This window comes from Rana temporaria, chromosome 4, assembly GCF_905171775.1.
Source record: "Rana temporaria chromosome 4, aRanTem1.1, whole genome shotgun sequence".
In the NCBI taxonomy this organism is placed as follows: domain Eukaryota; kingdom Metazoa; phylum Chordata; class Amphibia; order Anura; family Ranidae; genus Rana; species Rana temporaria.
The window spans coordinates 227052525-227070193 of NC_053492.1; the positions used below are offsets into that span (position 1 = coordinate 227052525).

At 40.8% G+C, this 17669-nt stretch overlaps 1 protein-coding gene across 15 annotated transcripts in view; it reads left to right on the top strand.

Annotated features, from left to right (window-relative positions):
* Window positions 1-17669, top strand: part of RIMS1 (regulating synaptic membrane exocytosis 1) — a 492278-nt gene that overhangs the window by 371452 nt on the left and 103157 nt on the right. For 12 of the 15 annotated variants that reach the window (XM_040349940.1, XM_040349925.1, XM_040349926.1 and 9 more), the window contains one exon: window positions 4581-4801. The exons of the other annotated variants lie outside the window; for them this stretch is intronic. In XM_040349940.1, coding sequence (XP_040205874.1) covers window positions 4581-4801 — 221 coding nt within the window. The remainder of the gene's footprint in view (window positions 1-4580; window positions 4802-17669) is intronic. 15 annotated transcript variants of the gene reach the window in all.

The following is a 17669-nucleotide window of genomic DNA, read 5'->3' on the forward strand; positions in this document are numbered from 1 at the left end:
CTCTAAAAATGAGAATAGTGAAATTTCTGTAAAACTATTCCAAACAGAACTATTAATTATATATAAATACATTTTATTGTATAGGATAAGTATCATACACAATTTCTTAGAATATTCTTTGTAGTGCAAGTCTCTAACATTCACCAGCTCTGTGATGTCGTCATGGAAGAGTGGAAGAGGACTCCAGTGGCAACCTGTGAAACTCTGGTGAACACCATGCCCAAGATGGCTAAGGCAGTGATAGAAAATAATGGTGGCCACACAAAATATTTACACTTTGGGCCCAGTTTGGACATTTTCACTTGCCAAAGGAGAGGGAGGGGTCTACTCTCTTGTCTAACACATTCTCATTCTTACTGAATCTGTCATACCAGGGGCCTTTAGACCCCTTTCACACTGGGATGTTTTTCAGATGCTTTGTCGTTAAAAAAGTGCATGTAAATCGCCTGAAAGAAGCCTCATCTGCAATCCCAACATGAAAGCCTGAACACTTTAAAAGCCCTTTCACACTGCCAGTGCCCGAAAATCGCTGGTAAAGCTCCGCTAAGACCCCTTTCACACTGGGCGGTTTTCAGGCGCTTTGGTGTTAAAAAAAAGCACCTCAATGGGAAGAGGCACTTTAGGAGCAGTGTATTTAACGCTCCCAAAGCGCTGCAAAAAAGCTGCTAGTAGGACTTTTTTGACGCCCTGCCAGCCCAGCACCTCAGTGTGAAAGCACTCGGGCTTTAACATTGGGATTGCAGATGAGGCTTCTTTTAAGCGAGTTACAGTCGCTTTTCTTAACGCTAAGACCCCTTTCACACTGGGGAATTTTTCAGGCGATTTAGTGTGAAAGCACTTGGCTTTCACATTGGGATTGCAGATGCAGCTTCTTCCACTTATGTCCTGACTTGGTACACATCCATAGTTGGGTGTTGGTAATTGCAGTCATTGAAGACAGCTCAGAAAAGTTCATTCCTGTCCAAGGCTTAGAGTTAAATTTAAGATCAGATGCCCGTACAGGATGCCCACACGATCCCTTCCCATTCAGGAGGCATGCTGTCATTCTGCCCAGGTTTAAGCAGTAAACACCTCACAGGGTCCTGCTATTCAATGTAATAATGAGCTTATGCATTTATCCTGTCTTCTTTGATGTCATCTGGCTGTGCAATCTTCTTCTGCCCTAATAGGTAGTCCATTGAAGTTTGCTTCAGGAGGAGCCATACTTTAGTTCATATCCAAGCTGCATTGATATACATTTGTATACAATATTACAGTATGTAAGGTTTTAAGGGGTTCAGGTTGGAGGTTAAGGTTGTGCTTATTTTAAAGGAGGTGAAGTATTAAGTTAAGGGTTAAGGTGGTATTAAATCCAAAATTGTAACATTTCACAGTTAACCAACCTGTGTGGTGTGGTGGCAGCATTTATTTCCTTTATTAGGCTTTTCCCCTTTATTTCACCTAGTGATCCTTCCAATGACACACTTCCTGTCTTAGGATGTCTGCATTCTGGATGAAGTAGTAAAGCAGACATCTTTGGGTAGCAGTGTTGTCAGTCTTGGGAGAGGGTAGTGTTATACTAGCAGATTTAGATGGACTTGACTAACAAATTGAGGCTGAACTTCAGCTAACACTTCTTAAACAGTTATAGCAACAACAAAAAAAATTCCTTTTGGGATAAAGCTTTTATATGAAAGAATAAAAGCTGATCAGTGTAAGCACCCATGTAAGTGGTAAATGGTTTGTGTCAACCCTTTAACTCTGGACAGCTTGGTCTGTAATAGTAACTTGAATAACAACAGACTTACTGGCTGAATCACCAAATAAAGGAAAAAAGCCAAGAAACAAAATTACTGCGGCCGCCACATGTAAGAATTAGTGAGCTGCAATTTAATACATTTTTAGGTTTAAAAACACTTTATGTTTCAGGTATTAGGTTAAATGGTAAATTATAATGTAGAGTTTGGGTTTGGGTTTCTGCAAATATCTCCTAAACTGTGTAGGTTTAGTAGATATTTCTTATACCTACAGGTAAGCATTAATATATGCTTACCTGTAGTTAAAAGTGGTCTGTAAGGGTTTACAACCACTTTAAAGTGAAACAATAAAAGTGAAATATTCCTTTACATTTCATACCTGGGGGGGGGGGGGGTGTCTCTAGTATGCCTGTAAAGTGGCGCATTGTTCCCGTGTTTAGAATAGTCTGTGCGCAAAATGAAATTTCTAAAGGAAAAAAGTAATTTAAAACTGCTCGTGGCGATAATGAATGGTCGGATCCCGCCAATACAGATAAAAGTCATTGAAAAAAACGGACCAAAATTTTAAAAAATTGCCAATTTGCCAATGTGCCATTTTTTTTTTAAATATGGCATAGGGGTCCCCCTCAAAATCCATACCAGACCTTTCAGGTCTGGTATGGATTTTAAGGGGAGCCCTGCGCCAAAATAAAAAAAATGGAGTGGGGTTCCCCCCAAAAATCCATACTAGATCCTTATCCTAGCACGCAACAGGCAGGCCGCAGGAAAAGAGGGGGGCGAGAGAGTGCCCCCCTCCTGAACCGTACCAGGCCACATGCCCTCAACATGGGGAGGATGCTATGGGGTCTGGACCCCAAAGCACCATGTCCCCATGTTGATGGGGATGAGGGCCTCATTCCCACAACCCTTGCCCGGGGGTTGTGGGGGTCTTCGGGCGGGGGGCTTATCGGAATCTGGAAGCCTCCTTTAACAAAGGGGACCCCCAGATCCTGCCCCCCATGTGAATTGGTAATGGGGTACAATGTACCCCTACCATTTCATTAAAAAAGTGTCAAAATAGTAAAGAACACAGGAGACAGCTGAGGGAGGCGTCACATGCACGGGTGACCCTGCACCCCTCTGACACAATGGGGAAACGCTGCAGGGTTACCCAGTGAAATGAACGGGTGACCCCGCCCCCCTCTGACGCCAAGGGGAAACCCCTGTTGCATTAGAGGGGGCGGGTCACCCGTACATGTCACTGGGTAACCCTGTGGCATTTCCCCGTTGTGTCAGAGGGGGGGGGCGGGGGTCACCCTCGAATGCGACAGGGGCCCACCCTCAGCTATTTAAGAGCTGTCATGGCGGAGGTAGTGTTAATCGATGGTGGCTGATCGTGTCCACATTTTTTTTTGTTTGTTTTTCTCCGTATCCTCCTCTCGAGAATGGATGTACATTGCTGAAATTTAATTTTTTGTCCCAAGCTGTCTTTTGTGTTTTTTAGCACTTTTGATTTCTGCCATAGACTTTTAAAGGGTGTTCCGCGGCTTTCGAATTTGCCGCAAACACCCCAAATGGTTGGCTATTTGAACATTGGGCTTATCCCTACTTGTGAATCAAGAATTACCTTTTTCTTAGGAGTGCACTAAAATGCTTTTCTTTAACAATATTCCTTAGTAGGGTGATTGTGTTGCTGTTGTAGATTTTCCTTAACTTCCTGTTAGGTGTAACCTTGGTCAGCAGGACAGGAAGTGAGGATTAACCTCTCTAGTAGAGCCCCAGACAGTAGTAAAAACCTCACAGGAGTTCAAATCTATCCATACTGTATCTAAAATGAGAAAAGTTTGGTTAGAAATACAATTAAACTGTTGAGGGGGAGTTAATGGTTGATTTATGCCTTGTTTCCACTGAACGGAACGGTTCGGGTCAGTATGTTTGGAACGGTTTAGAATGGACTGGTCTATTCTCGTGAGTGTTTCCACTGCAAATCGGAACGTCGGGACCATACAGGATTTAGGAAAAATGCCTAGCGCGTCCACCAATCAGTGAGATGTATTTGTAGGTCCGCCCTAATGGAACCGTTCCATTTCTATGGCCCCACATCTGAAGCAGGACCCAGAATGGTCCGGTACGGTTCGTTTTATGGCACGCTTTCATAATGGAAACACCCAAAATAGCGTACCGAACCGATCCGCTCAGTGGAAATGAGGCATTAGATGTTAGGTGAAGCTAAAGGGTTCAAGTAAGGGGAGGGTTACTTGTGATTGATAGCTAAAGGTTCAGGTTAAGGTTAGGGGTCAGAGGATGTATGGGGACTTTAATGTACACTTGCTTTCAGCTGGGAAACTACCTGGCATCAAAATCTCTGTACAAAAATATCAGAAGAAGAAAGGCACCAAAAAGTAAATAGCAATTATATGGTGGCAGTAAGTACCCACAGAAAGGCATTGATGCCAAAAGTCTCAAGTTCAAGATAGCTTCCTGTTTCAAATGAAGTTGATGCTGCTTATATTACCTAAAATTTTAAAATGTTCTTGTTTTTTTAACTCATTTGCACAATGTAACCATTTTATTTTATACCAACGCTCCACACACACATTACATCTTCGTTACTGTTTTTCAAAACAAATTGTATTAAAATGTGAACTACGTTTTAGTAAATCCCTTGTTCAGAGATGCATTACTTGGTTTGAATTTAAGGGCAATCTGCTGTCTATGTCCAGGGGGCATGTGTAGTGAATTATATGTTTTAGGGGAATCGCTAATATATAATTGGAACAAGCTATATATGTGATTTTAGTGAGTAGCTGCTTGAACTGTTGGCAGCAGTGCATTTTTTTTAACATGCAGTCCATTTCCACCTAGGATGCAAGGCAGACGGATGGGATCTTCAGGGAGAACCATAACTAAGAGCACAAGTGTAAGTGGAGAAATCTACCAGTTGGAGCACAATGATGGAAGCCAGTCTGATACAGCAGTGGGAACGGTTGGGTTATGTGGGAAGAAACGAAGACCAAGTTTTAGTGCCAAAGTAGCTGCACTAGTATCAAGAAGAAGTAGGAGCACATCACAGCTTAGCCAAACAGGTGAGTGGTGTTGTTTCTGATCTACCAATATGTAGTGTATTAGCAGAGATGCAGATATTCATTTGATTTTTAGCAATACACCTTTGATTCTACTTTTAACAACAGGAGAAAACATTGCATATGTTCAAAGATTGCTTTTTAGACGTACCTTTATAATAATAATAATAATTAAATAACATGTACAGCATGCTGCTGATATGGACAAAACAGTTAATTTGTGTATTTTTTACGCTATATTGTCTTATTTCATTTTTAGGCGTAGGCTTATCTCACATGTCTGTGTTTTAAAAAATACATGCATTTGTAATGACTACACTTTTTAGCATTTTTCATGTATTGTGGTCTATTTGTATGCAAATTTGTATGTTTTGGTTTGCTTTTTTTTCCATTTTGCATGCCTTTTGAAACATGCCAATACGTATGAAAAATGCACCTAAGCACCACAACAAACTTGAAAAAACATACTGCCGTACTTAAAAGATCATAAATGATCTTAAACAAATGTGAAACACTTTGTATTTTTAAACACAGAAGCCTGAATTACTGTTGGTTGGTTCTCAGATTATCGGACTAGTGGAAGAGCATATACTGCACATAGTGATTCTCTAACCTTTTATTTAATTTTTTTATAACAAACTTTTTGTAGGGCACCCAGGAATTACCCTTTTAGGACACACTTCGCTAAAACATATTCATAATGTAGTTTAAATTATAGAAATGACATACATTTTATGATGCATTTTAACAATTAAAAAAAAAATGCAGTTTAAATGAACAAAGAAAAAAAAATAGTTTGCATAAAAAAAAAAATTGTTTGCATAAAGCCTTCCTTGATCTTCTCAAAGTTTGGATAGCAGGCCCAAACTAGGGAATGAGACCCACAGCATTATGCCATTCAGTATGATTTGTTCCTGCTGTCATAACATTCTACAGATGGACACAATTTGATTGGATATAATTAATCTTACTATATCATTCACAAAGCAAGAATCCTTTATTTTTTTTGTATTTAGCCTAGTATTGCTTGCAGGCACATTTTACTAATTACTATGAATTTTATTACGCTATTGTACTGTGAGAGGATTATCACATCACAGTAGGCCGTAGGTTTTAGGCGCATGACTGAAAAACACTTTTTCTTTGCTAGTATCCAGTCAATAGCTCTTCTAACCAGGTTCTACAAACAAGTTTGGTCCATACACACGGTCGACTTTTTGCCAACAAACTTCAAAATTAGCAAATTTTTCAAAAAATCCGACCATGTTTACGCTCCATCGGACAAACTTTTTCTGTTTTCATCGGACAAAAGTTCGCTCTGCAAACGGACAAACTTTTCGAACAAAAGTCCGATGGTGCCTAGTCCGACCGTGTGTATAGCAAGCCATTGGACTTTTGTACAAAGTGCAAATACGCATGCCCAGAACCAATGTTAAAATCAACCAACAATAGCAGAAGTTGACCAAAGGGTGGCGGTAAAGAGCAGAAAAAACACGTGATTTTGGGAAAGTTTTAGGAAAGTTTGCATAAAAGTCCAAACGTGTGTATGCTATGGGAGTAGAAATGTGGGGGAAACAACTGCGCTAGCTGAACAAACAAAAAAGGAAACAATATAGCGGCTAGCACACAAACAAACAAAGTCAAAAGCAAATAGAGAACTGCGCTGCACTTTTTGTTCCCTATATGCTATGGGAGTGCCCGGCCAACTCCCTTTGGACAAAAATCCACAGAAAAGTTTGTTTGAAGTCCGACCATGTGTATGAGGCTTTAGAAAGTATTGTATTTTATGCAATGTTGCTAACAATGTACCATACCTTTTTTCTTCACTATTACTTTAGCAGGAAAATAACAGATCTATGGCAACAATTCTTTATATATTCATTCATGTTATTTAGATAAGTACCTGAGAATATTTAACATATATCAGTGATCAGTGTATTATTATTTATTTTTATTTTAAGGTGTATGTAGGTAATGCAAACATGACATAATTCCAGCAATTCAAATGGAAGTCAAATTATTTATAGACCCCCAGATCTCTCCATAAAGAGTATCTGTCACTTCCTATTACTGTCACAAGGGATGTTTAAAAATTTTTTTTACAGCAATAAAAGTGATCAGATTTTTTTAAAGAGACAGTGTAAAAAAATAAAAATATATATATTTTTTAATTGCCCCATCCCTCTGTGCCCCTGTGCAGAAGCGAACGCATACATTAGTCGCTACCGCAAATGTAAACAGTGTTCAAAACACATATGTGAGGTATCGCTGCTATCGTTAGAGCCAGAGCAATAATTATATCACAAGACCTCCTCTATAAGTCTAAATTGGTAACCTGTAGAATCTTTTTAAATGTTGTCTATGGAGATTTTAAAGTACCATAATTTGATGCTAGTTCACGAGTGTGCGCAATTTAACCACTTACCCCCCGGACCATATTGCTGCCCAAAGACCAGAGTACTTTTTGTGATTCTGGACTGCGTCGCTTTAACTGACAATTGCGCGGTCGTGCGACGTGGCTCCCAAACAAAATTGGCGTCCTTTTTTTCCCACAAATAGAGCTTTCTTTTGGTGGTATTTGATCACCTCTGCGGTTTTTATTTTTTGCGCTATAAACAAAAATAGAGCGACAATTTTGAAAAAAAAAAATATTTTTTACTTTTTGCTGTAATAAATATCCCCCAAAAATATATAAAAAAATATTTTTTTCCTCAGTTTAGGCCGATACGTATTCTTCTACCTATTTTTCGTAAAAAAATCGAAATAAGCGTTTATTGATTGGTTTGCGCAAAAGTTATAGCGTTTACAAAATAGGGGGTATTTTTATGTAATTTTTCTTAATATATTTTTTTTACTAGTAATGGCGGCGATCAGCGATTTTTTTTCGGTATTCCGACATTATGGCGGACACTTCGGACACTTTTGACACATTTTTGGGGCCATTGGCATTTTTATAGCGATCAGTGCTATAAAAATGCATTGGATTACTATAAAAATGCCACTGGCAGTGAAGGGGTTAACACTAGGGGGCGGGGAAGGGGTTAAGTATGTTCCCTCTGTGTGTTCTTACTGTGGGGGGGGGTGGCCTCACTAGGGGAAACACTGATCCTCGGTTCATACATTGTATGAACGGAAGATCAGCATTTCCCCCGCTGACAGGACCGGGAGCTGTGTGTTTACACACACAGCTCCCGTTCCCTTCTCTGTACCGAGCGATCGCATGTGCCCGGCGGCGATCGCGCCCGCCGGGCACACGCACGGCAGTCGGGGGCGAGCGGGGGGCGCGCGTGCGCGCCTCCGGCGGCGCGCACGCGCCCCCTAGTGGCGGCTAAAAGAGAGGACGTATAGCTACGGGCTCTCGCCTAAGAGAGCCGACCTGCCGCCGTATAATGACGGTGGCTGGTCGGCTAGTAGTTAAAGCATAACATGGGGGGGGGGCTGTGTTATATGCAGAGGGAGCTGAGTAGAGGGGAGGCTGTGTTATATGCAGGAGGGCTGTATAATGTAAAGGGGTCCAGAGGTACAGGAGCTATGCAATGTAAAGGCGTCCAGAGGTACGGGAGGCTGTGTAATGTAAAGGGGTCCAGATTATTATCTTCCTTTATTAGCAGGTGAATGCGGCCCTCCATGCATTCACATACATTGAATCTGGCCCTTAAGGCATCAACCCTGTCCTCGGGGCCCACTAACAGGCCAGGTTTGCAAGATAACTGAAATACATCACAGGTGATATAATTTGCTGCTCAGTGATTGCAGTATTCTAGTCTGCATCTCCCCAAGGTAATACATAAAACCTGGCCTGTTAGTGGGCCCTAAGGATACACACCTAAATGAACGTGGTGGACATCCCAATCTAAAACTATTGGACACCAATAACAGTGCCCACCTTTTCTTAGAAATGGATTTTGGAATGTATCTGTGGGAATGTGTGCCAATTCAATAAAAGAACATTTGTCAGGTCAAATGCTGATCTTGGACAACCTGGATCACAAAACAAAACCAAAGAAATTCCCAGCTCAAGGTACCAACCAGCCTGCTAACCAAGCAAATTGTCCTGTCCTGTTTCTTTAGTTTTGTTTTGCATGTATTGCCCTTTCATGTGCTCCTTGCTGCAAAGGCCAGTTATAGGTGAGGGCAGTGGCCATTTGTTTGTACTGTTGAAATATTGGTGAGGGGACATACTGGACACCTTTGCTCTCATGGTGCTATATGCTGGGTGTCCAGTGCACCCCTGTGTCTTTAAGGTGGGATATGATCCCTCCATCTGCCTACCCATTATAATGCATGTGCTTCCACTGTGGATGCTCTCAAAATTTAGAGTTAGGACTACAGAAAATACTCGGGTGCATTCACGAGCTCTGTAACTTACGCATGTATTTGCAAATGTGTGCAAACTAAACCCGTTTTTAATGCATGACATTATCTCTAACGAAATGCGTAGGAAGAACCAGAAGCTGTGACGTCACCACGTAAGTGTGGAAGTTCAGGGATCGAGTCCCAGGCTATGTTAATGTATAGCGCTTACATTCATTACCACCTGGCTCTTTCTTCTTCTTTTTTCATAAATGTGATGTTTGGAGGGGTTTCCTGAGAAGAAGTGGCTGATATATTCCATAGCATTTATAATTGCTATGCACATCATGACCATTCTATGAGGGGGTGTCATGTTTCTCTGGTAAGCTTCCATGTAAAGCACAGTGGTGAAGCAGAGTCCATGTGATGAGCACATATGAGAAGAAGTTGTTTCTGTTTTTTACATTGTGTTTTAGAAAGTATAGAAGCTTTTTATAAAAGGACTTGAATACACATATTGCTCACTGAGTTTTTGCACTTGCACTGTAACATATTCTGGAATAGTGCAGCATGTATCTTTATGTCTGATCTTCAGTAAAGTAAGAATTACAGGTAAAAGCAGATAATGAAATGCTCAAAATCAGTGTAAGCCCTTTGTAGGCTTTTAATAAAATCCACAATGGGTGCTCTGGCTCTGATGCTCTCTCTCACACCGGTACAGACATAAATACAAACAATACAAATAATAGAGCCAGCAAACGTCCTTGTTGCTTCTTTGTTGATGCATAAAAAAAGTGAGTAAAAACATACAGGGACTCGCGCGTTCCGGCTTACAAGCCTGGATCACAGGGCAATTTTCAAGTTAAAAAACAGAACATATATACTCTTTGCCAAACCACACCTTCCAATTAATTGTCTCATTAAAACAGCAATTATGAGACATCCAAAACAGAAGGTGAGGTGAAGCACTTGGCAATACAAACACGGAAAATGCTTTCTAGCAATGGATGTTTGTTTATACACATTATCTACACAATAGAAAATTACAAAAGGTGTATAAAACAAGACAAAAAGCTTCTTCCAAATAAACTAAATGAGAAACAGGTCTGCATCATATTTTGAGTTCAAGCCATATGCGTAGTCATGCTGGGATATGTAGTCCCATGCTGGCAATACAGACATGAAAAATACTTACCAGCAATGGATATAACCAAATGGAGTTGCTGGATCTATTCTTTGTATTTATAAATGAAGAATTACAGTTCTAGTAAATATACAGTATTTGCATATGGTGTCTAGCGTTCTGTTGAGGATCAAGGAGCAGATTGACCCTGTATGTCTAGATGGCATGAGTTTTTTTTAGGACCAATAAAGTGGGGTTTACCTCCCTTTATCACTCTGTTTAGCTGGATAGATGTGAATATGTTGAATGCAATTTTCTGATCTCTCAGAAATTGTTATACCCACAAAAAGGTAGCATATTGTTTTTGAGTTGCAGATAAAAAGTATAGGATAATTATGACTACCTTAAGCATCAATTCTCTGTCTCAAAAACGTAGGAGCTTAATTAAGAGGGTGAGAGGGTTCCCCCAAAGGTGATGATAGAGAGGGGGCTCTGGGTGCTTGTTCAATGGTACAGAGGAGGGAGAAAACCTGAGGTCTGAACACAGGTTCAAGATTTGTTTTTCATAAAGTCCTCTCCATCACGTCCCTCAGAGTCATAAGAGAACCCAAGGAATTTCAGGCCTACAAATATATTATTAGGGACATTTGTATGTTTTTTAGGATCTCTTGCCTCAGCACCCATTGGGTGCAAAACATCTTCCATTTCTTTAAGGCATTGTTTTGCATCGGTGACCCAGTGGTGGATATTATGAACGTCCTGCTTAGGCACAGAGAAATCTATTTGTAATGCCAATGTGTGCTGTCAGGAAAGCCTGGCAGTGTTGAATCGCCTCTACACTTTGGGACAGCATGGGTTCAGTACCTTGATCAAAGGTAGCTACAGATATAGCAGGATATCCTTCAGTTGGGGCAGAGCTCAACAGCTGCACTGTTCACATCCTGGCAGTTGGACACACCCCCTATTATTATATATGAAACAAGTATGAATAAATTATACAAAACATTTTGAAAACAACATAGATAGAATCATTGGCCGTGATTCACGTACCTCGGCACATAGTTATGCCGGCGTAGCGTATCGAATATACGCTACGCCGACGTAGCGCAGAGCGGCGAACACAGTATTCACAAAGCACTTGCTCCCAACGTTGCACCATCGTAATTTAAATTCATTGGCGTAAGCTGGCCTAATTCAAAGTAGTTGGAAGTGGGCGTGATCCATTTAAATGAAGCGTGACCCCATGCAAATGATGGGCCGAATGAACGGCGCATGCGCTGTCCCGTGGACGCATTGCAGTGCTCAGAATCACGTCTAAAATACTCCATAAGCTACGCTGAATCACTGCCTATGACGTGACGTAACCTACGCCCAGCCCTATTCACGTACTACTACGTAAACAACGTAAAATACGACGGCTGTTCCCTGGTCCATACCTTAACATGACTTACACCTGCTTTATGAGGCTTAACTTTACGCCGGACGTATGACTTACGTAAACCGCGTATATGAATGCGCCGGGCGCAAGTACTTCGTGAATCGTCGTATCTCCCTCATTTGCATATTCAAATCGTAAATCAATGGAAGCGCCCCTTGCAGCCAGCGTAAATATGCGCCCACGATACGACGGCGTAGGAAATTTACGTCGGTCGGATGAAGCCTAATTTCAGGCGTATCTAGTTCTATGGGCACGGCGCATAGATACGACGGCACACATTAACACTTACGCGGCGTATCTGGAGATACGTCGGCGTAAGTGCTACATGAATCTGGGCCATTGTCTATACAGTGAGGCCCCGTACACACGACCAGTTTCCTCGGCAGAATTCAGCTTCCGACCGAGTTTCTGGCTGAATTCTGCTGAGAAACCCGGCCGTGTGTACACTTTCGGCCGAGGAAGCCGACGAGGAGCTCGGCGAGGAAATAGAGAACATGTTCTCTATGGCCTCGTACACACGGCCGAGGAACTCGACGTGCCAAACACATCGAGTTCCTCGGCCAGTTCAGCACTGAAGCCGCCGAGGAGCTCGGCGGGGAGAGAGCTCCCATAGAACAACGAGGAAATAGAGAACATGTTCTCTATTTCCTCGCCGAGCTCCTCGTCGGCTTCCTCGGCCGAAAGTGTACACACGACCAGTTTCCTCGGCAGAATTCAGCCAGAAACTCGGTCGGAAGCTGAATTCTGCCGAGGAAACTGGTCGTGTGTACGGGGCCTATTTCCTCGTTGTTCAATGGGAGCTCTCGGCCCGCCGAGCTCCTCGGCGGCTTCAGTGCTGAACTGGCCGAGGAACTCGATGTGTTTGGCACGTCGAGTTCCTCGGCCGTGTGTACGAGGCCTGATACCCATTTAGGCATATCGACAATAAATAAGTGTTTAATTATGTGAGATTAGCTGACATATTGGAACCATTCGCAGTTAAAAAGCAGTACACGGTTTAAACTAATGCTTGCTTAAAGGGTGGTAGTGAAATAATATTAGAAACCAAATACCACATGTTAAATACCTTTCTAGCTATATCTTTATGATGGCAAATAGGAAATCTGTCAGTGAGTTTTATTTGGCCCTGATCGATTTTATGTTAAAACACACTTAACATGACTATAAATATAATAGACTATATGTCAGCATATAAAGCACTTATTGTTTTTTTCATTTTATTTAAAACTTGCGGCTGAAAATTGAAAATACATTTCTCTACTAATATATTCTCAGGAGACATTTTAATCACTCCTAGATGAAAAGCAAATATATTTTCTGAAGACTGTTATCAAAATTAGGTCAGTGAGTTTCAACTTGCTTACGATTATATAAGTTTCAATTCAAACATCTTAAAAGCTTGGTCTATCATTGCCCAAAGCAAATTGAAGTAGAATGAAGCTAAGGATGAGGACAAGCTTTAAGTGGCCTCCTTTTAGTCTGCATTAAAACTCTGAGATAGTTGGCAATACAGCAGAATGCTAGTCTCGGCTAGAGAGAGAAGGAAAAGGTAAGAAGGAAATCGTGCCTGTCCATATTTATTTCTGTATAATCAAACATCTCTGTAGGAACTTTAGAAATCCACAGCTGGCATTAATAATATAAGATAATACCTACAAATGTAGTTTGTTTTATTATATTTATTAGGCTATTGTTTTTTTTTTTGTTTGTTTTTGTATATATATATACTTCAGATTAAAGCAGAACTATACCTTTAGATAAGTATTTGGTTTGCATCAAATGTGAATATAGAAAAAAATAATTGAGCTGCAGCTGTACAATGATGCAACCTTTCTATATAAGCTTCAGAAATACTGTTGGTTGTGCTTTTGTATTTAGGCTAGTACATAGTTTCATCCTACAGTATTTGGTGTCAGGGAAGTAAATTGTTCCCCTGTTCACCTGTCGCCCCCCCTCTGTTTCCACCTTATTTACCTAGAGTGCAGTGAGTTACTCCACGGATTCTCGCACCATAGATAATATATGATTAGAGATATCAGGAAAATAAACACGGCTCATAAAAGTCATTTTGTAATAGAAAATTACAGTTAGCAATATATCGACTTAATGCCATGAAAATTGTTACCAGTTACTATGCTCAATGAACCACTGTTAAGATGTGTTTTGCAAAACTTTGCTTTTGTAGCAGAAATAATCCCAAAGGCGACTAATAATTATGCTGCATATTTTACTCGTTTTTTTAGCAAATACAGCTTTCTTTCGGCGGTATTGTTTTTTTTTTTTGCGCTATATTGTTTTTATTTTTTTGTCAATTTTGAAAAAAAAGCTATATTTTTTACTTTTTGCTCTAATAAATATCCTCAAAAAATATATATACATTTTTTTCCTCAGTTTTGGCCGATACGTAGTCTTCTACATATTTTTGGTAAAAAAAGTTGCAATAAGCATTTATTGATTGGTTTGCACAAAAGTTATAGCATCTACAAAATAGGGGAAATATGGCATTTTTATTAATATATATTTTTTACTAGTAATCGGGGCGATCTGTGATTTTTATCGTGACTGCAACATTATGGCGGACACATTGGTCACTTTTGATGCTATTTTGGGACCATTGACATTTATACAGCGATCAGTGCTATAAAAATGCACTGATTACTGTGTAAATGACACTGTCAGGGAAGGGGTTAACCACTAGGGGGCAAGGAAGGGGTTAAGTGTGTCCTAGGGAGTGATTCTAACTGTGTGGGGGCTGGGCTACCTGTGACATAACACTGATCACTGCTCCCGATCACAGGGAGCAGAAGATCGGTGTCCTGTCACAAGGCAGAACAGGGAGATGCCTTGTTTACATAGGCATCCCACCATTCTGCAGCTCCGTGACATGATCGCGGGACACCAGTGAACATGGGTCCCAAAGCTCGCAGCACAGACTCGCGCGCGCCTGGACGGCGCGAATATCAAAGCAACGTAAAAATACGTTGCTTTGCACAGCCGTGCCATTCTGCCGATGTAAATGTTTGTGACACAGTCGACAAGCGGTTAAGCGTTCATAGCTAAAAACAAACTGTTTATTTTAGCTTAAGAAAATAAACTTCTGCTTTACTGAGTTTTACTGAGTCCTTTATGTGAAAAAACTCTAAGGTACTGTTCCCCTCTATTTTGGAGCAGCAGCAGATAGTGACAGTGTCCTATAGCACTGGCAAGTTCAGCAGCCCACATGGGTGTCAAGCTCCATTTCCTTGTGGGCCACATCAGCATTATGGTTGACCTCAAAGGGCTGGTTGTATCAGCACCTCACCCCCCTTACATCTGATGTAAAGAGCCCCCCCACCATCAGAAGTTGAGCACCCCCCCCCCCCCCCCCCACTATCCCACACATCAGTGCACCCCTTGCCTTGTGCTGCTGCCAGGAGGGCTGGACAGAAAAGTGCGGGATCTGGTGGAGTCCTGTCTTCTCTGCTGCTGACTGCTGAGACCAGGTGGGGCCAGGAGAGAAGGGGAGTGCGAGGGCCACATGAATTGGCCTGGAGAGCAGGATTCAGCCTTGTGTTTGACACCTGTCTAGCTTTACAGCTCAGCCTGGCTCCCTGAGCTGACTTACACACACACTCTCCTCCTGAAATAGAATTAGTGAAACCTTCGGTGGGAAAACCCTAAACACGGTCCACATCATTGGCAATCCACCCCCCCTAGTCTCTTAATGATTTCAAGTGAAACCAGCCCCAGTACATATTTTATACATTAGGTAGAGATATTTATTTTTTTACCACAGGGACTTGAATATTGAAGATGCTGTGGACCTAACATCATGCCTGCCATCATACACTTTTCCAGATATCCTGACCAGTTTTACAGATACCATGTTGCAATATACATATATTGATATTTGTACCTTCTATTTGGGAGCTCCTATCTTTGAAGAAACTACATCACTGTCTGTGAAGCCACATGCAAAGAATGCATGTGTCATTAGAAACAAGCATATATCCTTTCAATTTAAAATGTGAAAACAGGACACTTTAGATAGTCTATTTCGGATCCACCTAGACTGTGGTCATATCCATGCACACTGGTCATAAATGGAGCCACTGTCTCAACAAAAGTGAAACAGTTGGTCTATGAAAAAAATACAGTGGTAGGGAATTTACTAAAACTGGTGTAGATAGAATCTGGAGCAGCTGCAGTTTTAGTAACCAATCAGCTTCTATCTTTGGTTTGTTCAATTGAGCTTTGACAATAAAATCTAGAATCTTATAGGTTAAAATGCACAGCTGCATCAGATTCTGTGTGCACCAACTTTAGTAAATCTCCCCGATTGTGTAAAAATGTCATTTTAAGTAATGTAAACTTGTCATGAACCTGGGCAGCTTAACCACTTAAGGACCCCTTTACGCCAATATACGTCGGCAGAATGGCACGGCTGGGCACATCTACGTACTTGTACGTTGCCCTTTAAGCCCAGCCGTGGGGTCTGTCGTGCGTGCACGCGACCCGGTCCGAAGCACCGTTCTTCACTGTGGTGCTGTCATTGATCGTGTGTTCCCCGTTATAGGGAAACACGATCAATGATGTCACACGTCCAGCCCCGCCCCCCTACAGTTAGAAACACATATGAGGTCACACTTAACCCCTTCAGCGCCCCCTAGTGGTTAACTCCCAAACTGCAATTGTCATTTTGCACAGTAAACAATGCATTTTTATAGCATTTTTTGCTGTGAAAATTACAATGGTCGCAAAAATGTGTCAAAATTGTCCGATGTGTCCGCCATAATGTCGCGGTCACGAAAAAAATTGCTGATCGCCGGCATTAGTAGTAAAAAAAAAATATTAATAAAAATGCAATAAAACTATCTCCTATTTTGTAAACGCTATAAATTTTGCACAAACCATTTGATAAACGCTTATTGCGATTTTTTTTACCAAAATAGGTAGAAGAATACGTATCGGCCTGAACTGAGAAAAAAATTATATCTTTTTTGGGGATATTTATTATAGCAAAAAGTAAAAAATATTGATTTTCTTTCAAAATTGTCGTTCAATTTTTGTTTATAGCGCAAAAAAAAAAAAACGCAGAGGTGATCAAATACCACCAAAAGAAAGCTCTATTTGTGGGGAAAAAAAGGACGCCAATTTTGTTTGGGAGCCACATTGCACGACCGCGCAATTGTCAGTTAAAGCGACGCAGTGCCGAATCGCAAAAACTGGCCAGGTCCTTAACCTGCATAAAGGTCCGGGTCTTAAGTGGTTAAACTGAGCATTCACTAGAATAGCCTTTAAGCAGAGGTTACCTTATTTGAAAACTATATTACAAAACAATACATATATCCAAAAATACAGACACCTGTAATGAAGCTCCTAAGCTTTTCTATTGGTGCTTTATTGTGATAGATGTTTTTCAAATTTCAGCTTTGATAAGGTAGGCATGTAACTTCAGCTGTTTGTAGCGTATGCTCAGCTCAGTTCATTTAAGATGCACGTCCTATTGTATCTTATCATAATTTCTTCTCAAAATGTTTTATTCACAAGCATATACAGTACATCATGGCTTTTACCACCTCACTGAGCTCCTTTTCCTGCTCTTCTTCTGAATTATTATTCTTGTAAACTTCCAGTTCTTTACACCCCTGGAGCTAGTGATATTTTTGTACTGAAATCCATGCAGTATTCTTTATGAATGTGCATTTACAGTCACGATAGCTTAAACATTTACAAAATAACGTACGTTTTAATTTAAACTGAACTTTACAGTATTTCCTTTAGTGAGCATAAATAATAATATTTGATTGTAAAAATATAATAGATATAATAGAAATGCAGGTTAGAAAAGTATTTGACAGGATTTTAGAAGGACCTTTATGGGTCTGATTCTGTTGGTCTATTTTGTTATTGTATAACCTGTAGGGATATTTAAATATTCCACATATTATCTGCAGTAATCTCTTATATAATACTGCATCTCCTATAGACATGCTTCCTGTATTGGCACTAATTGTATCTTCTGTAGGAATGTTTCC